The sequence below is a fragment of the Solenopsis invicta genome, chromosome 1 (assembly GCF_016802725.1).
Source record: "Solenopsis invicta isolate M01_SB chromosome 1, UNIL_Sinv_3.0, whole genome shotgun sequence".
NCBI classification, from domain to species: Eukaryota; Metazoa; Arthropoda; class Insecta; order Hymenoptera; family Formicidae; genus Solenopsis; species Solenopsis invicta.
In genome coordinates this window covers 23444348-23463519 of record NC_052664.1, presented here as the reverse complement: position 1 = coordinate 23463519, position 19172 = coordinate 23444348, and the positions used below count along the sequence as shown (strand labels likewise).

Here is a 19172-nt window from a genome sequence, read left to right as displayed (position 1 = left end):
CTAGCAGCAGTTTCATTACTTGTCTAATCTCTCTCACTTTATCTTGTTCAGCCTAAAAATTATTATCGTGCAAGTAGCATCTGTAAGGTGTAACTTTACGCAAATATTTAGAAGACTTGGCCAATGCTTATATCTGTTAACTTTATCAAAATACATCCGAGCTATCTGCGCGGAGCGATAAAATACCGGATCGTTCGAACTGCATCTGGCAGAGATTCAAAGGCGAATCGCTAATCCTCATAACAATGTTACTTGCTGCATACACATCCGCAGGCCATAGTGCACCTGCCACCTCTCTCCCTCCCCCCCCCTCTCTCTTTCATTCGTTCACTCTCCCTGTCTTGTTTCGTCTTTCGTCCGTGCACACAAACAGCCGTCCACCCCGGATTATAGTAGTCGACCTCCTACGAGATCCCGTAACTGCGATATGATTGGACGCCAGGACGGACGATATTAGCATAACACGATCTAATTGATGCCGGTTAGATTATGCGACTTTACCTGGTTGGCTCTTGCAACAACGTTCTGCAGATTAAAGCCAGGTATATACCTACACGGTCGACTTGACGAACGTATATTGTTCGTATTTATATTTTGGATCATAGATCCAAATCATAGGGAATGATCCGAGAAACGTGATTTATTTATTTAGTAATCTTCTCTCTGTAAATCTGTATATGTAAATTCTCATCCGTGTGAGACGTTCTTTTCGAAACATAATAGATTATATAAAAAGATAAACATGTCCACGTAATTGCATTTTACGCGTAAAGCAAATGTCCATTATATGTGTCGTCATTCACTGTACATTGATATTAAATGGCAGGAAATCAGAATGCACAAGAACGATAACGAAGTCAGTTTGATCGGGGATTAGGAACATTTGAAATTATCCTGTCATCGAACGTCGGCGACGGTGATTGATTATTATCAACTATTTAAAATAATCACGTTGACAATTACGCCGGCGATGACCGCCGCCGCGACGATTAAACGACTGCACTTTCTCTTTCTTTCTGCCTCGTTCTTTTCTCGCACTATATGCTCGCGCTACGCGATCGAACAAGTGCACATTAACATAACACGATCTAATTAGCGGTTGAGAAATCGCTGAGGAACATTGCCAATGAAAGCATCGACAAAACCAACCGCGCCATCGAAAAACTTGTTTACGCGCTACGAATCAATACCAGATTGACGATAAAATCAGCCGAAGAAACTGGACCACGCACGTCCGACTTGCTATCTGTCTAATTGTAAGTAACAGCGGTCTTGTTTTTATCATTGCTCATAGCGGTATATTAACGTCGACGTCTTTTTTTTGTTGTTGTAAAATAAAACGACGAGAAATGACTTTATTCAATTTTACTTGCATCGATGTCAATCGTAATATATGTCACGTTTGTCATACATCATCGAGAACGCTGTTAACATTAGAAGAGGAACGGTACTTGAATCTCGCACGAAGAGAAGAATTTTGGAACGATTCGCTGAAGCATCTAAATATTTAGCTGGATGTGTCCGTGTCTGATCTTGGCACAATCGTATTGTGAATTTTAACGACTATTACGACGCAACAGTTGCTAAGATACGTTACAATATCACGCTTACACACGCCAATTGTTAAATGCCAGGGCGTCGATAAATTTGCTTTCTCATGTATCTCGGTAATCGCATCTCGACAAGCTCAAAGCTGACGTACCTCGTCACAGAAAGGTGCAATTACGTTTCGTATGTCGCATGAAATATTGCACACACAAAGGAACAATTTCGAAGTTAAAAAGAAAAGTGTGAAGTCGTTTATTAGATTTAAAGCAATCAGTTGGTATAATAGTGTTGAATTATATTTTATTATGCACAAATGCAGATGCCTATTATTGTCTCGTTAGAATTGTCTAATTACTTTTTCGCTAATTGTTTATTACAGTTTCACTGTCGTTACTTTGAACGTTTAATCGTTACTCCTTCTGCCGAGATACGGCACATCCGATAAACTTGGTGGATACTCGCTCGCAACACTCCTTGCCACATTTTTAGTAAAATAACTTCGTAAGTACAACGCGACAGATATGTTAAGAATTTCTGGAGAGAGAGAGAAGCATTTTTATTTTAGAATTGACAAGACTCGCAGGTTCGCTCATGATTCACGTGTGTCTTACGTGCGGACGCGAGTCCGTGCGCGCGTGAGCACACTCACACAGGTGTAATCACAATCGACTTTAGTCCCGTTAGCTTGAACCCTCTTGGACCGGACTCCTGCCTCTGCCTGCTGCCGCATACACGCGAGTTTTAATACGCGCGTGTGTATATCCGTGCCGCGAAAAAAACGGACACATACGCGCGCGCGCGGGCGTTCGACGTTGTCCATTAACGTCGTCATCGAATTAACGGTGAATATCATTGTTGAATGCCACGAGGAATGATCGAAGCCCGCGTGCACGTGCGAGACGAAGGGACATACCTACAATCGAAATACGATTTTGGCGATCGAAATGCGAATTAATGAGCGAAAGTAATTTAAAGGAATCTGAAAAGAAATAACGATCAAGAGGAAATTTTATCTTCCGAAATTGTGAAAGAATTACGCAATAAGATTTCTTGATCGCATTGAGATCGCACAGATTTCAATAAGATTCTATTCAGAAATTAATACTGCGAACGTATTGTTTCCGTGGACTATTGTTCTTTTTTAATTGATCTAATTTTCGACGCGATTAAATAGTTTAACTGTTGAATGAATTGATAAGAATGCAATTCTATCACAAATATATCTACTGCGGCACCTTTAATTTGGTTGTTAAAAGTTTTGTAGTCTTTCGTGGTCGTGGTTCTTCACGAAAAATCTACAAAAAAAAAAAATTGTTATTTCTCGTCTAACGAGAGACACTAGAATAATGTCCATTTTGTGGCAGAAAAAGTTTCACGCGGAAAAGATTTCGTGTGCGTTTAAGGGGATATAAAACGAGGTGTTACTCATTTATATCGGCTATAAAGGCGGGATGCCGAACGAGCGACAGTTTGGCGACGCGGTAGCTTCGCGACACCATCCTCGTCATTCGTAGACGATCCGTTAACTGAGGTAGAGGCGAGGAAAAGCGCGGTAACGCGTGGTAAGATAAGGGCGTCATGCGTTGGTTACCGTTGGGTGGCGTTGGATGGTCCGCTTGGAATGCCGTTTAGCGACTTCCCTCTCCTGCCGTGATCATCCAGGGCTTTCTTTCTTTTTCTTCTCTCTCTCTCTCTTTCTCTTTCTCTCTCCCTTTCTCTCTTCACCTTTTCTTTCTCTCTCTCCCTCTGCCCCTTTTCCTTCTCTCTCGTGTGTCTTTTATACTTGTACGCGATAGTGCGTACTCTCGCGGTCGCCGATCGTCGTCCAACTTCCGACCCTCTTCTCTCCCTGATCGAAGCTTCGATGCGGCGATGCCCGATGCCTGTCATTCATTTACCGATAGTAATTAATCAAGGCGGCTCCTTTTGAAATTTATGTCTTTGCAGAGAATTTCATGTGAAATATTTTTTTTATTTGCGAATCATGTAGAAAGCACTTTACAATCTCTCTATCACTTAACCATAGAGTGCATTGTCGTTTTGTTTGCTTAAGTAAATTTCTATTAGTATATAAGAAACGTGTTTGGAATTATTACAGCGCGTGACCCGCGGATCTCGATTAACACGTGCAATAAGTGCGCTATTAATTTCCGATGAGGAAGGAAAGCGCGGGTGAAGGTACAAAAATTGTAGAGACATAAATCTCACTATGGAAATCTTTTGTCGTTCGGAAGGGTGTACGATTAGAAACGCGCGTACACGCCCATCTAGAAATTTCCTCGAGAAAGGCCTCGAGCGCGAGCGATTATCGAAAGTTCGTAATAGAGCGGGATAAACTTCGCGATCGTTATCGCGGCGAAACTGGGACGAAAAATCGGCGCGTATGACAACCGCACGGTGGCCTATAAATTTATAATAAACGGTAGAATGTAGGTAATATCGATATAAAGCGATTTGATATGTCCAGGCAGTTTGTGTATGTGTGCGCGCAGCAAAACTTATACATAAAACAATAGAAATAAATGTACGAATAGTTCGAATTCGAATAGTTCGAGAATTTCGATGATTCTATTTCGAATCGGTTGCCTATTTTGATCGTTTCATTTACATTTCTAGCGCGATTTTGCATTATCAGCACGTATGTACAAATTCTCGTGTCTGATTGTCGATTTCCAAAACTTTTCTATTATTTCTAAATCTTATAAACTATTCAAAAATTTATATAGACTATAAATAATTGGTTTTATTTGAATTTTATTTCAACGTTTTATAAGTATCATGATTTTATAAAATTTAAACTAGAATTTGATAAAAAAAGTTGCTTCATTAACGAGCATTGTATTATATTTGCCTAACGAAATGTGTTAAAGTATTATCACTTCGATGGTATAATATTATCATTTGTATGTGATTCGATGCTTATTTATTCAGTATAATATCTTTACGCTTACTGTCTATTGTAAATATTTATTTAAGATCATTTTTATTTGTAATTATTTTCTAAAATTCTTGTGATTAATTTTTTTATCTATTAAAAAAGATTTACAAAGATTTGTACAAACATTAAAAACAGGAAAATTTGATTCGTATTCGCGAATCAAAGAGATCGATTCGATTCGACTTGAAAATTTCAAATTTGATTCAATTTGATTTCGAACGCATAATTAGAGATTCGGTTTCGATTTGATTCGATCTCATAAACACGTAATTCACATATCTTTAGAAGTCAACTTAAACTTTGTATGATAAACTTATATTGATTTTGGGCTACACGAATTACAAATGTTAATTTAAACAAGATCGTTTCTATGATTATTGATCTGTTATAATTCTATAATTATCTATATCATTATTTTACAACAATTTGCAAATCTAACTTACAATTTAAACCATTATTAATGTAATAACCGAATAATTAGTTCAGCTACTATTAATGCAGAAACACACCAGACAAACAGGTTACGACTGCTCAAGTTGAGCAAACATCAATTAAGAAATCCAAAATTAAATTTCTACAGCCTTCTACGAGAGATTCTCAGAGACGCCCCGTTTAATCTTATTGATTTATTGATCCATCTGCTTATATGATATCCAGAGTCCGTCGGTTGGAATAAAATCAACAAAAAAAAAAAATTTTCTTACGGAAACTCGCTGGACAAACTGGTTTCAAATGCTCCAGGAAGACATTTTTGTATATATGAACGACAACACTGTTTGATCACGACTCCGCACCGACAATCTATCGACATTACAACGTTTCGCCGTTCGACCACACGCTCGCGCGCGAGGAGCGTTTCTTTCGTTACTGATTTATATTCATGACTTTTTAGCCGCCGAAACGAATGACGTGATTAATCGAGAGCGGCCGTACGTCAAATCGAATACCCATCAGCGATCGCTCGGTGATTAACTACCGATAGAAGTATCGAGTTTCTATCTTTCAATTACGAAAAAATAAGGGGAAAGGTTGGGGGTGGGGGGAAGGAAAGAGAGAGAAGAAATTCATGCATTGGCACGAACGTGTCGTAATTAATATAAGATGCATTTCTTTCCTGTCGCATCGATAAGAAGATACATCGTCTAAATTGTACATCGATCTCGATTATTCTGCTTCGTAGATATAAATAACGATGACCATTCGTCAACGTTGCGAGACGAACGTGTATAGATTCTCAGCCGCCTCGGAAGAATTCGTCGAGGCGTAGACACGAAAAGTATCTCTATTCCGTGTATAGCCGAGTTCTCAAGGTGTGAGAATTACAAATGCTGTTACGAGACACCCCTCGGCGATTGCGGATCGGTGCCGCGAGAGGCGACGCGCGCGGGTTCACGTTCGCGCGGATATTCTCTTCTCGGATGCCGCTAAGAGCATCCGGGTTTCGCGCAGAAGGAACGCGACGCACCGCTCGTCGGACGTTTAACTTCGGCGTATAACATCGTGTGAATGGCGCATCGCCCCGTAATTACGCTGCAGAATTTACGCCGGCATAAATTACGCCCAGTGTGTCGACGACCCGGCGAGCAACGCCATACCCTAACGTTGACGGCCGTTTTCACCTTGCAAATTAATAACGACTCCTACCGCGACGAGTCCTTCTCCTCTCGCTCTTTATCCCGTTTTTATTTCTCTCTTTCTCTGTTTCTCTTGTTATCTCTCTTCTCCTCTCGCGGCACGGACATGAATGAGCATCAACGGGACATTTTTGCGCTCCTGCCTTCGAATCTCATGATCGTTCATTCGTGTGAGCTATCAATTTAAATAATTCGTTCGGCGGCGAGCATTAATCTTGAATCTAATAAACATCGGTATTGGCAGCGCCCCGCTCCAATTCCACCTCTCGCTACGCGTTAATAAATATGACGTTTACACGATAACGGGCGGCAACGATCGCACGGATAAGGTTTTGCGTTTCTTATCTCGCACGACGTGCCATTAATATCGTTGGCAGACGGTGATTTAATAAACAAATATATTAGCGGAGCTACGTCCGGCGAGAGAAACAGCGCATTTTTCCAAATGTAGAATACCGTAATTCAAGGGACAATCTTGCGTAATAACGTTCGCAGTCGGTGCGCCGGAACGCGCGACTGGAAACTTTTGAGTTTCCAGTCGTATTCGTCGCCTTTTGAATTCTTGGACGAGAGTTTTCTATGCTTGAACGAAATAAATAATAAGAAACTGCTTGTTTACGTCCGCTGGAACGTTAACGCATTGAGGTCTCGCTTTAAACGATTTATAATTCACGACAGATTTCAGGATAGAATGTCATTCACAATTTTGTACGTCGTGTATTTTGACGTGTACTTTACTGTATATTTTATATATGTGGGTATTTCTTGGTTTATTTAAATTTTTCTCACGTTACGCGACGCTTAAATGCTACGAGTAGAATTCCGTTCTGAATTTTGACACGAATTGTAGGTTGTCCAAAGTGGGCTTTATTTTCTTGTTGTTACAATATTGTGTAACACGCGCGTCTGGTTGTAGTGGACGACCGCCACTCGGAATGATGTCTTAATGAGCCATCACGTCGTGAAATAATGCGTCGACGTATTCGCATACGGAAATTGAGTTAATGCGAGTCATGCTAATCTCGATATGGCAAGCGAGACGAGAATCTCGAGCCTCGACAGGTTTTGAGAGGTTCGGAATCTTTAATTTCCATCTGCGGATGACGGGCCAGTAAACTAGTTATCTGAAATCTCGCCACTTTACAGATATAGCGTGACGATTGTGATAATTAGATACATATTTTATTCCGTATGTTTTAGAAGCGCAGTCCTATATACCCATTACCATAAATCTCAATATATTATTGTAAGATCTAGATGAAGGATAAATGTTAAAGCGTCTCGAAAATTAGATTGCCGAAAATAGCACCCATATTTGAATGAATCTTAAGTGGCCTTGAACAAACGTTTTGTTTCTCAAGTCTCATTATCAGAAATATGTGCTCCCAATTAAGTACTTTTTCAAGATCAACTCCATCGCACATTCTCCAGCCTGTCATTGAAGTCGTTAAGGGGTTCAAAAATTGAATCAATTCAGCTGTAAACGTCAACATCCGTTGTATTCCCAGCTCACTCCGCGCTCTCGGGAGGAAAGGGGCATGCACAGGGGCATCCCTAGGCACGCGGGCGCGCGAAGAGCGAGCACGAGGCACACACCGCGCGCGGCGCGCTGCTCTTCGCCGGCTCGGCGAGGGTCGGCGAGCGTCGTATGTACGCGGCACCGCTCCATTACTCCTATTCGCTCGATCGTGGGACGTCCCATCGTCCATCGGCTGATGGGGAGGGGGGGGTCGCCGGTGTTAGGTCTAGGTGCCACGTGGTGGCGCGTACCCCGGGGCAAAATTTCGGTCGCCGTCAGTAAGCGTGCACAAACGAGAGATCTCTCTCTCCCGCTCCATCCACGACGGCGCACCTTCTCTCCTCCCTGTGCGTACCTCCTTCTGTCTCGTTCCGTCGCTCCTTCGGCGGCGTTTGCCGGGACACCCGGCCGGATGGTAGGGCAGGATGCTAAGGTGGTGTATCGCGGTGGTGGTAGTAGTAGTAGTAGCTCTCGGTAAGAGCGCACCGTAGCACCTCCCGTTTCGTCCGCGGCCACACGGGCTCTCAGGCTTTACTTTCGTACGTCTCGCCGACGTCTCCGTCGCTCAGTCGGTCGGCCGCGACAGTCGGAGGCCACGATCAGCTGTTCCGCTCCGCTCGAAGGATCGTGCGAACGCCGCATCGTCCTCTCGATCTTCCTCTTATCCCTTTTCGGCTTAACTCCTCCTTCACCCGCCGTTTCCTCAAATTTCCGGACGAGCCGCCGTCGCCACCCCGGCTGAAAGACGCAAAGATAGTTTTCGGATAACGCACCCCGAGGAGCAGATTCTCGAGTCGCAACCCCTCTAAGATTGATCGACCGATCTCTCATTTTATTTATTTGCACGGAACCACACGGAGCGCAGATCGATTTATATAATCGCAAACGAAATAGATCCAAGTGTGATAGTTGGAAATATGTGTCTGGGAAGTATGAAAGATAACGTTGGTCGAAGGAGTATTACGGCCGCGGTACTGTCGCGATATTGCGCGAACCGGAGCAATAGTGATCGATGAATGAAGTGACTCGTCCTGTCTACAATATCAATATATTTTCTTTATTTTCTTTTAGAATTTTACTAAAATTTACTTCAAATGTGCTTTGTTCCACGCGTAGAGAATCGTTCCATCCTCGAAGAACTTTCTTCTAATCCTTCATTTCCGCTCTCCGCTTCCCGCTGCCCCTCGATCCCCCAAAGATACGTAGGCCTCGCGAGCGAAAACGTAGTGCTCTCCGTCATCAGTGTGACTTGATGTGCTCGTCCCGACGTGGTGTGCAGTGTATTATCGCGCTCGCGAATGCGACGTCCGACGAGGAGGCGGGTGTAGCGCGACCACCGGACGGGATTCCGCTTGCGGTTGTGTCATGTTTACGACGACGAGGAGGGATCCAAGTTGAGACGGCTCCCGAGACGCGCGAATTTCCATGCGGAGAGTGCCGATCGTGCATCGTCGTTGACTCAAGTCGGAGCCGGCAAACTGGAGATCCTGGGGATGTTCCCGCCGCGCACGGAGGCGCCGACAGCCGACAAGCTGACGTTCTGCTACGCGCCCCACGTCGACATGGCCACGGTCATCGAGGTCGAGGTGCGACGTTTCTCCACGTCTTATCGCGCTCCCGACACGCCGGGATACCCCTCTTCCTCCCCTGCCTCTCAAGTATTTCTCAATTATAACGCGTCGCGCGTGTAACTACGTGACGTTGTCTACTACGAGCCTGCCGGACCGAACTCGCCGCTCGAAATTAAACGAGGGAAACAAGATTTCGTCATCTACGTGCGCGTTTACGTGTACACTAATCCGCGAAAGGTTCTCCGCGTGTTGCGCAAATATGGGTCAAAGTGCGTAAATGTATGCAGCAATTACCTCTTCACTCTATGGCGACTATGCAGATACGGCGATTACGTATTTTTTATCGTACGCGCATTCAACGTTAATGGGCACCCTGTCAAACTTTAACTGATATTAATGCAAAGTTAGCGGTAATTATTGTGTGCTCTTTCTTGGGGGCATTTCGCCATTAATTTCTCTCTCTCCCTTTACCTGACTCACGTTACTCCGCGCGCAAGTGCTTGTCCCGCACTTGCGGGATGAAATAATTCGCACATCTTTCAAATCCGCGACACAATTACTTCGTGTAATCCCTCGTGTCTTTACTACTCATCTTCCTTGAAGGAACTGTGAGAGTTTACACCTTCGCAGAAGTGAGCGTTCTTATCTCTTATACAATTCCCATACAATAATATGTGAGAACAGGCATATAATAATTCTCATCGCCTTGACACAGGCGATTGCAGTTAGACGCGACTATTGCTTTTCTTTTAACACTAGAATGACCGAAGCAATCAAAATAACTGGTTTTGTAATGTTCTATCAAATTTACATTTCCTGGTATTTTATTTGGTATAGGATTTAATCGATCAATTTACTTACCTCTCTTTTTTCCTTTTTGTTAAACATCTATGTGGAAAGAATAATTTTGTTTCAAATTATTTAAAAATTTAATTGAATATAAATCGAAAAATAATTCAAAATAATAGATCATCAAAATATTATAGAATGCTTAAATTATGCAAGAATGTGAAAATTATTTGCGACATTGCTCATCGTGCTTAAATAACCTTCATAATCATTTTGATGGTCCAACGAAATTATTTCCAAATCTGTATGTAACTCAATTTTTAGATGCTTCAAAAAAATCATTCTCTTCGAGTATATAAATTGATATCGTCTATAATTGACGCGACGAATTTAACGTTAGAAATTTATTACGATTCTCATCAATTAACATAACTCTATTTGTGTATATAAATTATTTTTAAGTAGAACCAGGTATATGTTAATTATTATTAGTTCTTATCTTAAATGTGGCAAAATGATCGATAGACTCGGCATATGCGAAAGCAGAAAATCTTACTTAGATTCTACAGGCGTCGCATGGCCTCAACGTCCGAAATATAATTTAAAAGTGCCGTTCTCCGACAAATTTCAATTTGTTAGTAAAAGATTTATTTTCGATGAAATTCTTTTACTAACGAATTGAGATAAGCGTTGGCTTTAGGTTTGATGAACGGGACGTGTGACGAAATCACGCGCGTGACTCGCACAGAGAATTATTAATGAGAAAATAACATTTATTTTATTACGTTTTCAATGCCACTACATTTGATAACTGACGGTATAAAATTCTATCGTGATCAAACATTTTTCGAGATACTTTGGGTCGACATGTATATAGTGGCCATTAAAATCAACTTAAACGCGTCAATGAGGACGTTGTCCGTGACCGTACACCTTGTATATTTTTCTTCGAAATTATTTACGCCTAATCTCCCATCGCGCAATTTCGCCATGTGCGGGGCCGGCTTATTGGTTATTAATTGTACACGTGTCGTGTATGCGTGTGTAGCGACGCTTTCTCCAATCTTATCAATGGTGATCTCAGCAGGAAAGTTTTGCCGTGCTCTTTGTGAAGGGGGCTGCCGCTTTTGCGGATTGTTCAGCTTAAAATATCACACACGCCCGTTACCGATACAGAATTCCCACGTCATGCTCATACATCAACGATTTCTCCTCCTCCCCTCCCCCCTCCTCCTCCTCCTCCTCCTCTTCATCCTTTTCGCGTAACAACATTACGATTGGTATCGGTTTATTTGGCAATGATCTCGGGAGCGTACGTTACACCGCTTCAACTTTGTAGGCGTAAGAGCGTACGAGTCGTTTCGGCAACGATTCGGGACACCTGATTAAGAGCGAGTACAAGACAAATACATATCCGACATTTAAAATGTGCGTTTTCGACTCTCGACTTTCTTTCCTATCCTTGTGTTTGTCTTCAATCACGAGTATCCGTGCCATATGCGTGCGGCGTGTATAAAAATAACTGTCTGATAACTGTTACTCTACCTACGATTTATTGTAACTTGCGCTCTCACACTTTGGAATATGTAAAATTCATCCTTTGAAATTTTTAAATCTTTTGATGTCTGCAATTTTCCGAAGCAACGTATTTTTCAATGTAGCGCAAAAAAGTATCAGAAAATTCGGAGCGAGTGTATTATTTCTAGCAGCATGCAGTGATAATACTCTTTTGCGAAATGCATTTTGATCGTCGGTAACAATGCACGTAAAAGCAAACGCATGCGGTTGCAATTTGTATCTTCTGAGGCGTAATAAATTTCTTATGTAAGTATACATCCTTCGCAATGCTGTGCTAAAGTATCGAGCTATTTCGAAAGTCTAATTTGGAAAACGATCGAATATAACGCCGATAAATACTTTCTGTTTATTAGAATCACGTGCCTATCTTGAAACACGAAACTTGAAATTTTTATTACGTAACATATATTTCTGAAAATTTTATAAAGTTAGTAAAAACATTCGCGGGACTGCTTTAATGTTTCCTAAATCAGCAAATGATTGGTTTAGTTATTTAAGTTATATGAACGCGCACGCACACGCGTCGTAGAATGAAGCAGATACGGGCTTGTATAACAATAGAGAATATTCTCTACTAATAATTTATGACAAGTAAAAATACAGAAGTTTGTTTCGCGAAAGAGTGACGTTTCCTAAGTTTTATTTTGACATATTTTGTTCACGTTTGTTCTTCGTATTTAAGCATATATTAAAAATTGAATATGAATAAATTTAAATATCTCCTTTCACATTTTTAGATGACATACATATGTTTCTAGTAAAGACTTTTTAAATCAGAGATTGGCCACGAGAAGAGTGCAAAGTTCTGTGAGAGAGAAATATACATTTCTAGTCCTTTTTTGTTTCTATTTTTTTCTTCTCTCTCTCTCTCTCTCTCTCTCTCTTTCTCTCTCTTTTTGTTTCTCTTAGGAGTTGTCAAAAAATGACAAATCAAAAGTGCTTTTCTTAGTTTTTGATCGGAGGGTTTCTAGTATACTTTTCATAATCAATTATTAGATACATAGATAAATAGATTAAACATATGGAATAATTTGTAAGTCGTTGCTTCGTCCTTTCCTCTCGTGTCCTTTAACTTTCGTCGGCGAGCGTGTGGCCGCGGGCCGGGACGTTTACGAAAAATCTGTGCTTTCGAGCATTAGTCATGCTGAGAGATCACGACCAAGCCCTACGGCGAACGTTCGGTTCCGCGGCAGTATTCAAAGGTCAATCCGGAAAGGATAAGCGCAACGTATCCTCGAGTTCCACCATCCTCGACCAATTGTGAGGGATTCGATTATCTACGGAAGTACGAGAGTTCACGCTCGTATGTTTTCTAACAAATTCGAAAGAATTCGCCGCACGCGCCCTTCAGGTAACACACGTAGGACGAGACTAGCAGTCCGGCCTTTTCGCGGTCTATAGAGTCGTTCTCGAGATCGTATCGCGACGAGCGAAGACCTAATGGCTCACGCGAGGTGGTGCGCGCCGCGGCAAAAAGCCTCCCCGATATCCAGACACACATCCTAAGTGATACTATCTACGGTGAATAACACCGTGCAATCGAGAGCTTCGTATCGCGAGATCACGCGGGTCAGATTAAGCGGCACCGTTGGACTGCGCGCGAGGAGGTGTCGATAGATACGGTAAATCAAGATCTACGGATGTAATCTGTCGGATGTAAATCTGTAAAATGATTTTTTCTGCCGTAATCACTTGAACGTTGAAGTGCCTAGAGTGTCTTCGTTTAGTATTATACGTGCAATATTTTTAAATAAAGAAATCTATGATATACAGGTTAATATAAATTCTTAAAAAATATACAGCAGAGAGAGAGAGAGAGAGAGAGAGAATAAATAGTATGTAATTATATATATTTTATACACATACACAAACAGTTATTTAACTAAAAATATATATATATTGACATATATAAAATTAATTATATATAGCTTTATACAAAAATAAAATGTCAAAATAATTTTAATAATAAAATATAATTAAAAAATAAAAGATAAAAAAATAAACGCTATTTAATAAAGGGGATTAAACTACTGATTGATAAAAGGCAACTATAAAATTATCTGTTCCGTCAAACAGGCGATTTAAATAATAATCAAGAATTATTAGAAAAACATGTGTATTATAAGAAAATTGTAAGCGTAAAACAAAATATCGTAAACTTTTTCTGATTTTAACCTTTTACCGACTATAGTGATATGATCTCTATCAGTCACAGACCTGGAGATTACATTCCTTGAGCCGCTGAGCCATGGGAACTTGCATTTTGCTTATAAGCTGTTTGTGCACGTACCGATTACTATAAGATTTGCATAATTTCAGCCCCCTTATGTTTACCTCTTTCTGTTATAATAACCAGTGTCTTTGTTGCACAGCAAATTTTAGAACCGGCTTATTCAGATTATGCTGCTCTGCCTTCCATTATAATTATTGAAAATAACGGGTTGATTTATTAATAGAATAGAAAAAACGTAGATTAATTATATTACGAGATTTGAAAATTTTTAATTGAAAATTGTTTATTATAATTATTGGTTTTGTAACATTATTAATAGGAATAATAATATATTAATTGTATGTTGCACTAATATTATTAATTGCTATGTTAATTAAATATTTTATATTTGAACTTTTTTTGGTTGTTTGGATGTCTCTTTTATCTCAATTGCACTATTAAGCAAGAAAGTCTAAAGTAAAATCCATTTATATCCATGACACGATTTCTTCAATGATAATAGTCTGCGTGATGCAACATAAGACGGAAAGTTAATCTAGAAGCTATCCAAACTATACTGAAACAGGTGTTTTCTAAGTAAGTCGCAAGACCACGTGTAAATTTAATCCGATAGGGAGGAAATTTCTGTGCGTTACTGTGTCTGTTACTATGCTGGTTACCATGTAATTTCGGTCCGCTCTGGCTAATGCGCGATGCTTAACCCTTTCGCATCAGATGCAACACGTGATGTATGTGACGTATCTCTTATCTTGGACGGATCAGATGTACGTTGTACATAGTCTGTAATTACCGCCACGAGAAGTGAATCCTACGCCGCGCCGGGTGACTGTGCGTAGATCTTGTAAATGGAAGAAGATTCATTTTCTTCTGTTTTACCGAAGCTAATTGATTAACCTTTTGGGCTTTTCTAGTAGCAAAACTTAACACGATATTACAACCTATTTTAGTACACCTATAAATAGGAACGAGAACTTTTGTTCTATGCCAGATATCTTTCGCGGTAAATGAGAAATTCAGTTTCGATGAATACCGGCGCTTCTGCAAAAAATACTTTGACTTGAAGAAAAAAGAAAGAAAGAAACAATGTCTACTTTTTTAGAACCGAAAATGTTCGTGACAAATGCTTATCTCTTCGCTGCTGATCCGCACGCAGTAGATTGTAAGGAAAATTTCATAAATTCAGCGAAATACAACATTCACTTAAAGAACTTTTAATTAGTAGTACGTCCATGCGAACTGGTGGATTAGTACTTAAGAATATATAATATATGAAGAAACGCGAGAAAACTTGAATTTTTTTGTAAACATTAATCCACCAGTAGTATGTCTAGGCGAACTGGACGTACTACTGGTTTCTCGCGTTTCTTCACATGTGACGTATTCTTAACTTTTTAAACATCTTTTTAACATTCAGTAAAATTACAATAGTTATCTCTACCGAAAGATATTAATTATACCCTCGAAATAAAATGCTGAATTCACGCATCCATTCATTTTCGAGTGTTTCATGCGACAATTAAATAAATATCGTTTTTTGTTTTCTTTTTCGTAGGACCGTCTGACTGGTCATGGGGGCATCTCCTCGCTGGGCGGCGGGAATTCGTCGCCCTATTCCGGTGCCCATCATCACGGGCATCGGGGAAACGGAAACGGGGGCGGCATGCCCCACCACGGGGGCGCTTCGTTGCCGACCGCCTCCGACTTCCAACCCCCTTACTTTCCGCCCCCGTTTCCCTCGCATCACCACGCGCCCGCTAGCCCCCAGCATCCCGGCCTCGGCCAACCGCAACACCTGGATTACCTCGTCGGCGATCCTTATACGCAAACGCTCAACACGCTGCACCAGCACCACTACAATCATCTGAGCGCTGCCGTCACCGCGGGCCAGAGGAGCGGCGATCTCAGGAGAGACACCGAGGGGATTCACGTGGTAAGTGAATAAAATATGTCTCTCATGGAGAATGCGTTTAAGGCAATGCAAAAATAGGATTTTGCCGGAACTGAAGCGATCGTTAGACTTTTTTTCTCACAATAAACCCCCATATATTCTAATGATGCGTTTGGCGCGTATAATGCGATTTAGATAAACTTAAAATATTTTTTGAAAGCTTTCCAAAAGTTAATTTTTATGTGTTGGAAAAAACCTGCATTCAAAGATATAAAATCGTAAAGATGTATGAATGGGATTTGCATTGTTTCGTAGAATTATAAAAGCCGTGTCTCGCAAATCTAACAGAAAAATTGTTATTATAAGAAACGGTGTTTTGTAAGAAAGAAAGTATCGTTCGTATTATAAGATTAAAAAAGTTTTATGTACGAGCGCGGATGAATTAAACACTCAATAATGTCTAACTACTCGGTATGAATAACCTAACGTTTAAGGAGGCACGTGTTACAAGGTTATACTCGTATAATTAACTTTAAAATATAGTCAACAGCAAAACAGGGTATTGTATAGAGCCAGGTAACATACGCGACCGATTCGCATTGCAAATTTTACATTCTTTAATCTTTTGACCCTCCAGAACTGTTTGTTCAGTGACTTACGTAAACTGTATATAATCAATCTTACGTGCTCTTCCGACAGACGCCAATGTCATGCGTTACATTAAACATTCGAGACTTGAGTTTTTTTTGCGTTTACATGTCTGTATCCTTTTTGAATTTTTTTTTTCGCAAGGATCGCGACAGTTTCGCTCATTGTCAACATGCCGTACAACTGCACAAGCGAGTATTCTTCAAATATAAAAAAAAATTAGATATTGCGCGAGTCTCGATCATGCCAGCCAGAACTTGCGCTTGATACATTTGTTCTATAAAAAAAAAAAAATTATAAGAAAAGAAAATGTTCTTTCAAAGGATTAAAGGACCGCTCGCTAAAAATTAGATATTGCGCATAATCCTAAATTTTGCAATGCTGCTAAAGAGTCAGACGCAAAAAAATCCGCGTTTAGGATTGTAAATTTTCGATCATTCCGAACTTGATATTAGACTTTACAAGCACTCCGTATTATAAATTATAAGTATTGCGGGTGTACGTATCGTGGATGATAAACGTCTGAAAGGAGTTAAATGCGTTTAGAAGCACGCGATAAGAAGGCCAGATTTCTTGTGCGTGTCTCCGAACGACAAGAACACGATTCATGTAATATTCAGATCCATGTCGTTAATTAAAATTACGATCATCGTGCTATAATGACGCTATTAAATTTAACGGTGCTCAGCCGCGGAGATCTCGATAAATTTATTTAAGTATTATTAAATCTGCTATGCCGATATTTAATGCAGGGAGAAAAAAATTGCAATATAGTATCACATAAACTAGCTGTTGCATAAAGTTGCAATATTCGAAGTATTTAATAAAATATTCATTTTATTAAGCGACATGAATTATATTTGCGCATAGTAGACCTAATTATATAATATGCATGTTCTAATCTATCACGTGTTCTATATCTTTTTTTTATTCAAATGTATTTTGAAACAATTGAAAAGAAGTAAGAAGACGCTTTTGCTCCTCCGTCATGCGTACGAGTTCTAACATAGTTCCTTCATACATACTTGTTGTATACGTAATTAAATTTTAATCTTCGGCTTCGTCAAGGTTGTATCCGTGACTGATGGTTACCGCGAAGGAAACTCGTGTCTTTAACAAACGCGGAGTAAAGCGGCGTGTAATCTTAGATTGCGCGCGATTCCTCCTCGGATCCGGGGAGGTATTCTGGATACCGCGCGCGCGGAAGCATGGAAATCGTGGTACCGTGCGCGGCGGCCACGTTCTCGCGGAGAAAGGCGGATGAAAACGGGCGGAGATCCGGTCACGTGTATCCTCGGTATCCGGCCGGCCGGATACCTCATTAGCAAGCCACCCGGCGTGTTATTTGTAGGACGCCGCGGCGTGTATCTCCGCGACGTCCGCGGGGTGGACGTAATGACAGGCGTGGTATCGATCTATCAAGGGTAGTCGCGCGGCCCAATAAGTCGTCGTCCCCGTGACATCGGTGATTGCGATCGTCGATCTCTCGCGAGCACGAAGGGAAAACGCGATTTCGCGGCCCGCGCGGTACCCGCGCGACATTCGCATTTGCCACGGTGCGGAGCCGTTCGCCCCGTGTAATGCGCCCTACGTGGTTGAAAATCGTGCCGGCCTTCGCAAACCTACGTCCTTCGAGCTCCTCTCGCGCGTCCGCAAATTATACAGGACGATAAACGCATCTTACTCCTTGGAGATACTTGGGACAATTGTCACGTGCGTCGATAAGAATTAATTTTGTTTGTTATATTTTTCTGAGTAATTTGTCAATGACCGAGTGATTTTTAATTTACAAATCCGAAGAAACAGCAATACGGGGCAAGAACAATTTTGCTGAAGCTAAAAGTTCAACTGGATATCACTCTGAAAATAATTTCGTTGGATTATCAAAATAATTACGAAGGACGTTCAAGCGTGAAGAGCAGCAAAAAGTTTTGACGCTCTAACAACCAGAGCTTCAGCGTTCTAATTACTTTGACGGCCTAACAAATCTATATCCAGCTAAATTTTTAGATGCTTTAGTAAAACTGTTCTTTCCATGCATATACTTATGAATAGACACTTATGTAAATATAGCATTTTTATTAGACGTAAGTAAATCTGGAATGTAAAAGTAAACCATTGTTTGAAAACCATTCGCGAAGGTTGATTTTGTGCACGATCTTATATATTACAGCAACACTATATCCAGATGTTGGGTGCGATCGGTCTTGAGACCCCAACGATCATTATAGAAATAGTATTTGTGGTCCACCTTGCACGCTCTCGGTATTCACGAAGGCACCACCCTAATTACCGCGTCGGCACACGCTACCACCGTCATTTCTATCGCGGATTATATTCGTGCCCGATTTCCAAAGGTGTCGTGTGACGTTGGCGCGGGGAAAAAAAAGGGAATTACGTTGGACGAAATTCGACACGGAGGTGTGCGACAGGACGACGTTCTCGCACAGGCCCGTGTCCGTTTTGCGCGCCTCGATAGTTGAGAGCGGTGCGGAAGAGCGCGGTCGTTGCGGAGAGAGCATCTGTCCGCGCCATATGCAGGCTCGAATTGCCAAGTCGACGTTTTATCGAGGACCGCGATATTATTTTCCATCCGGATGATTGAAGGCCGGACGCGCGACGCAGTGTATACTGCTACTGTAATTTGGATGTCGAACGAGTTGCCCAATGATTCGCTGACGAAAACGCATCGTGTGCGCACGCACGGACGGTACGAATTGCAGGAAAGTTATGTTTTCTTTTAATTTTGATTTTATATTTGAAAGAATCTTACGAAGTCTTGACAGTTTGCGGAATTCAAATGACTGGAGATGACTGGTGTACGCC

The 19172-nt window shown here is 41.1% G+C and overlaps 1 protein-coding gene across 9 annotated transcripts in view; it reads left to right on the top strand.

Annotated features, from left to right (window-relative positions):
• Positions 1 to 19172, top strand: part of LOC105193269 (transcription factor AP-2-epsilon) — a 221196-nt gene that overhangs the window by 147729 nt on the left and 54295 nt on the right. For all 9 annotated transcript variants that reach the window (XM_039447134.1, XM_039447108.1, XM_039447101.1 and 6 more), the window contains one exon: positions 15363 to 15740. In XM_039447134.1, coding sequence (XP_039303068.1) covers positions 15363 to 15740 — 378 coding nt within the window. The remainder of the gene's footprint in view (positions 1 to 15362; positions 15741 to 19172) is intronic.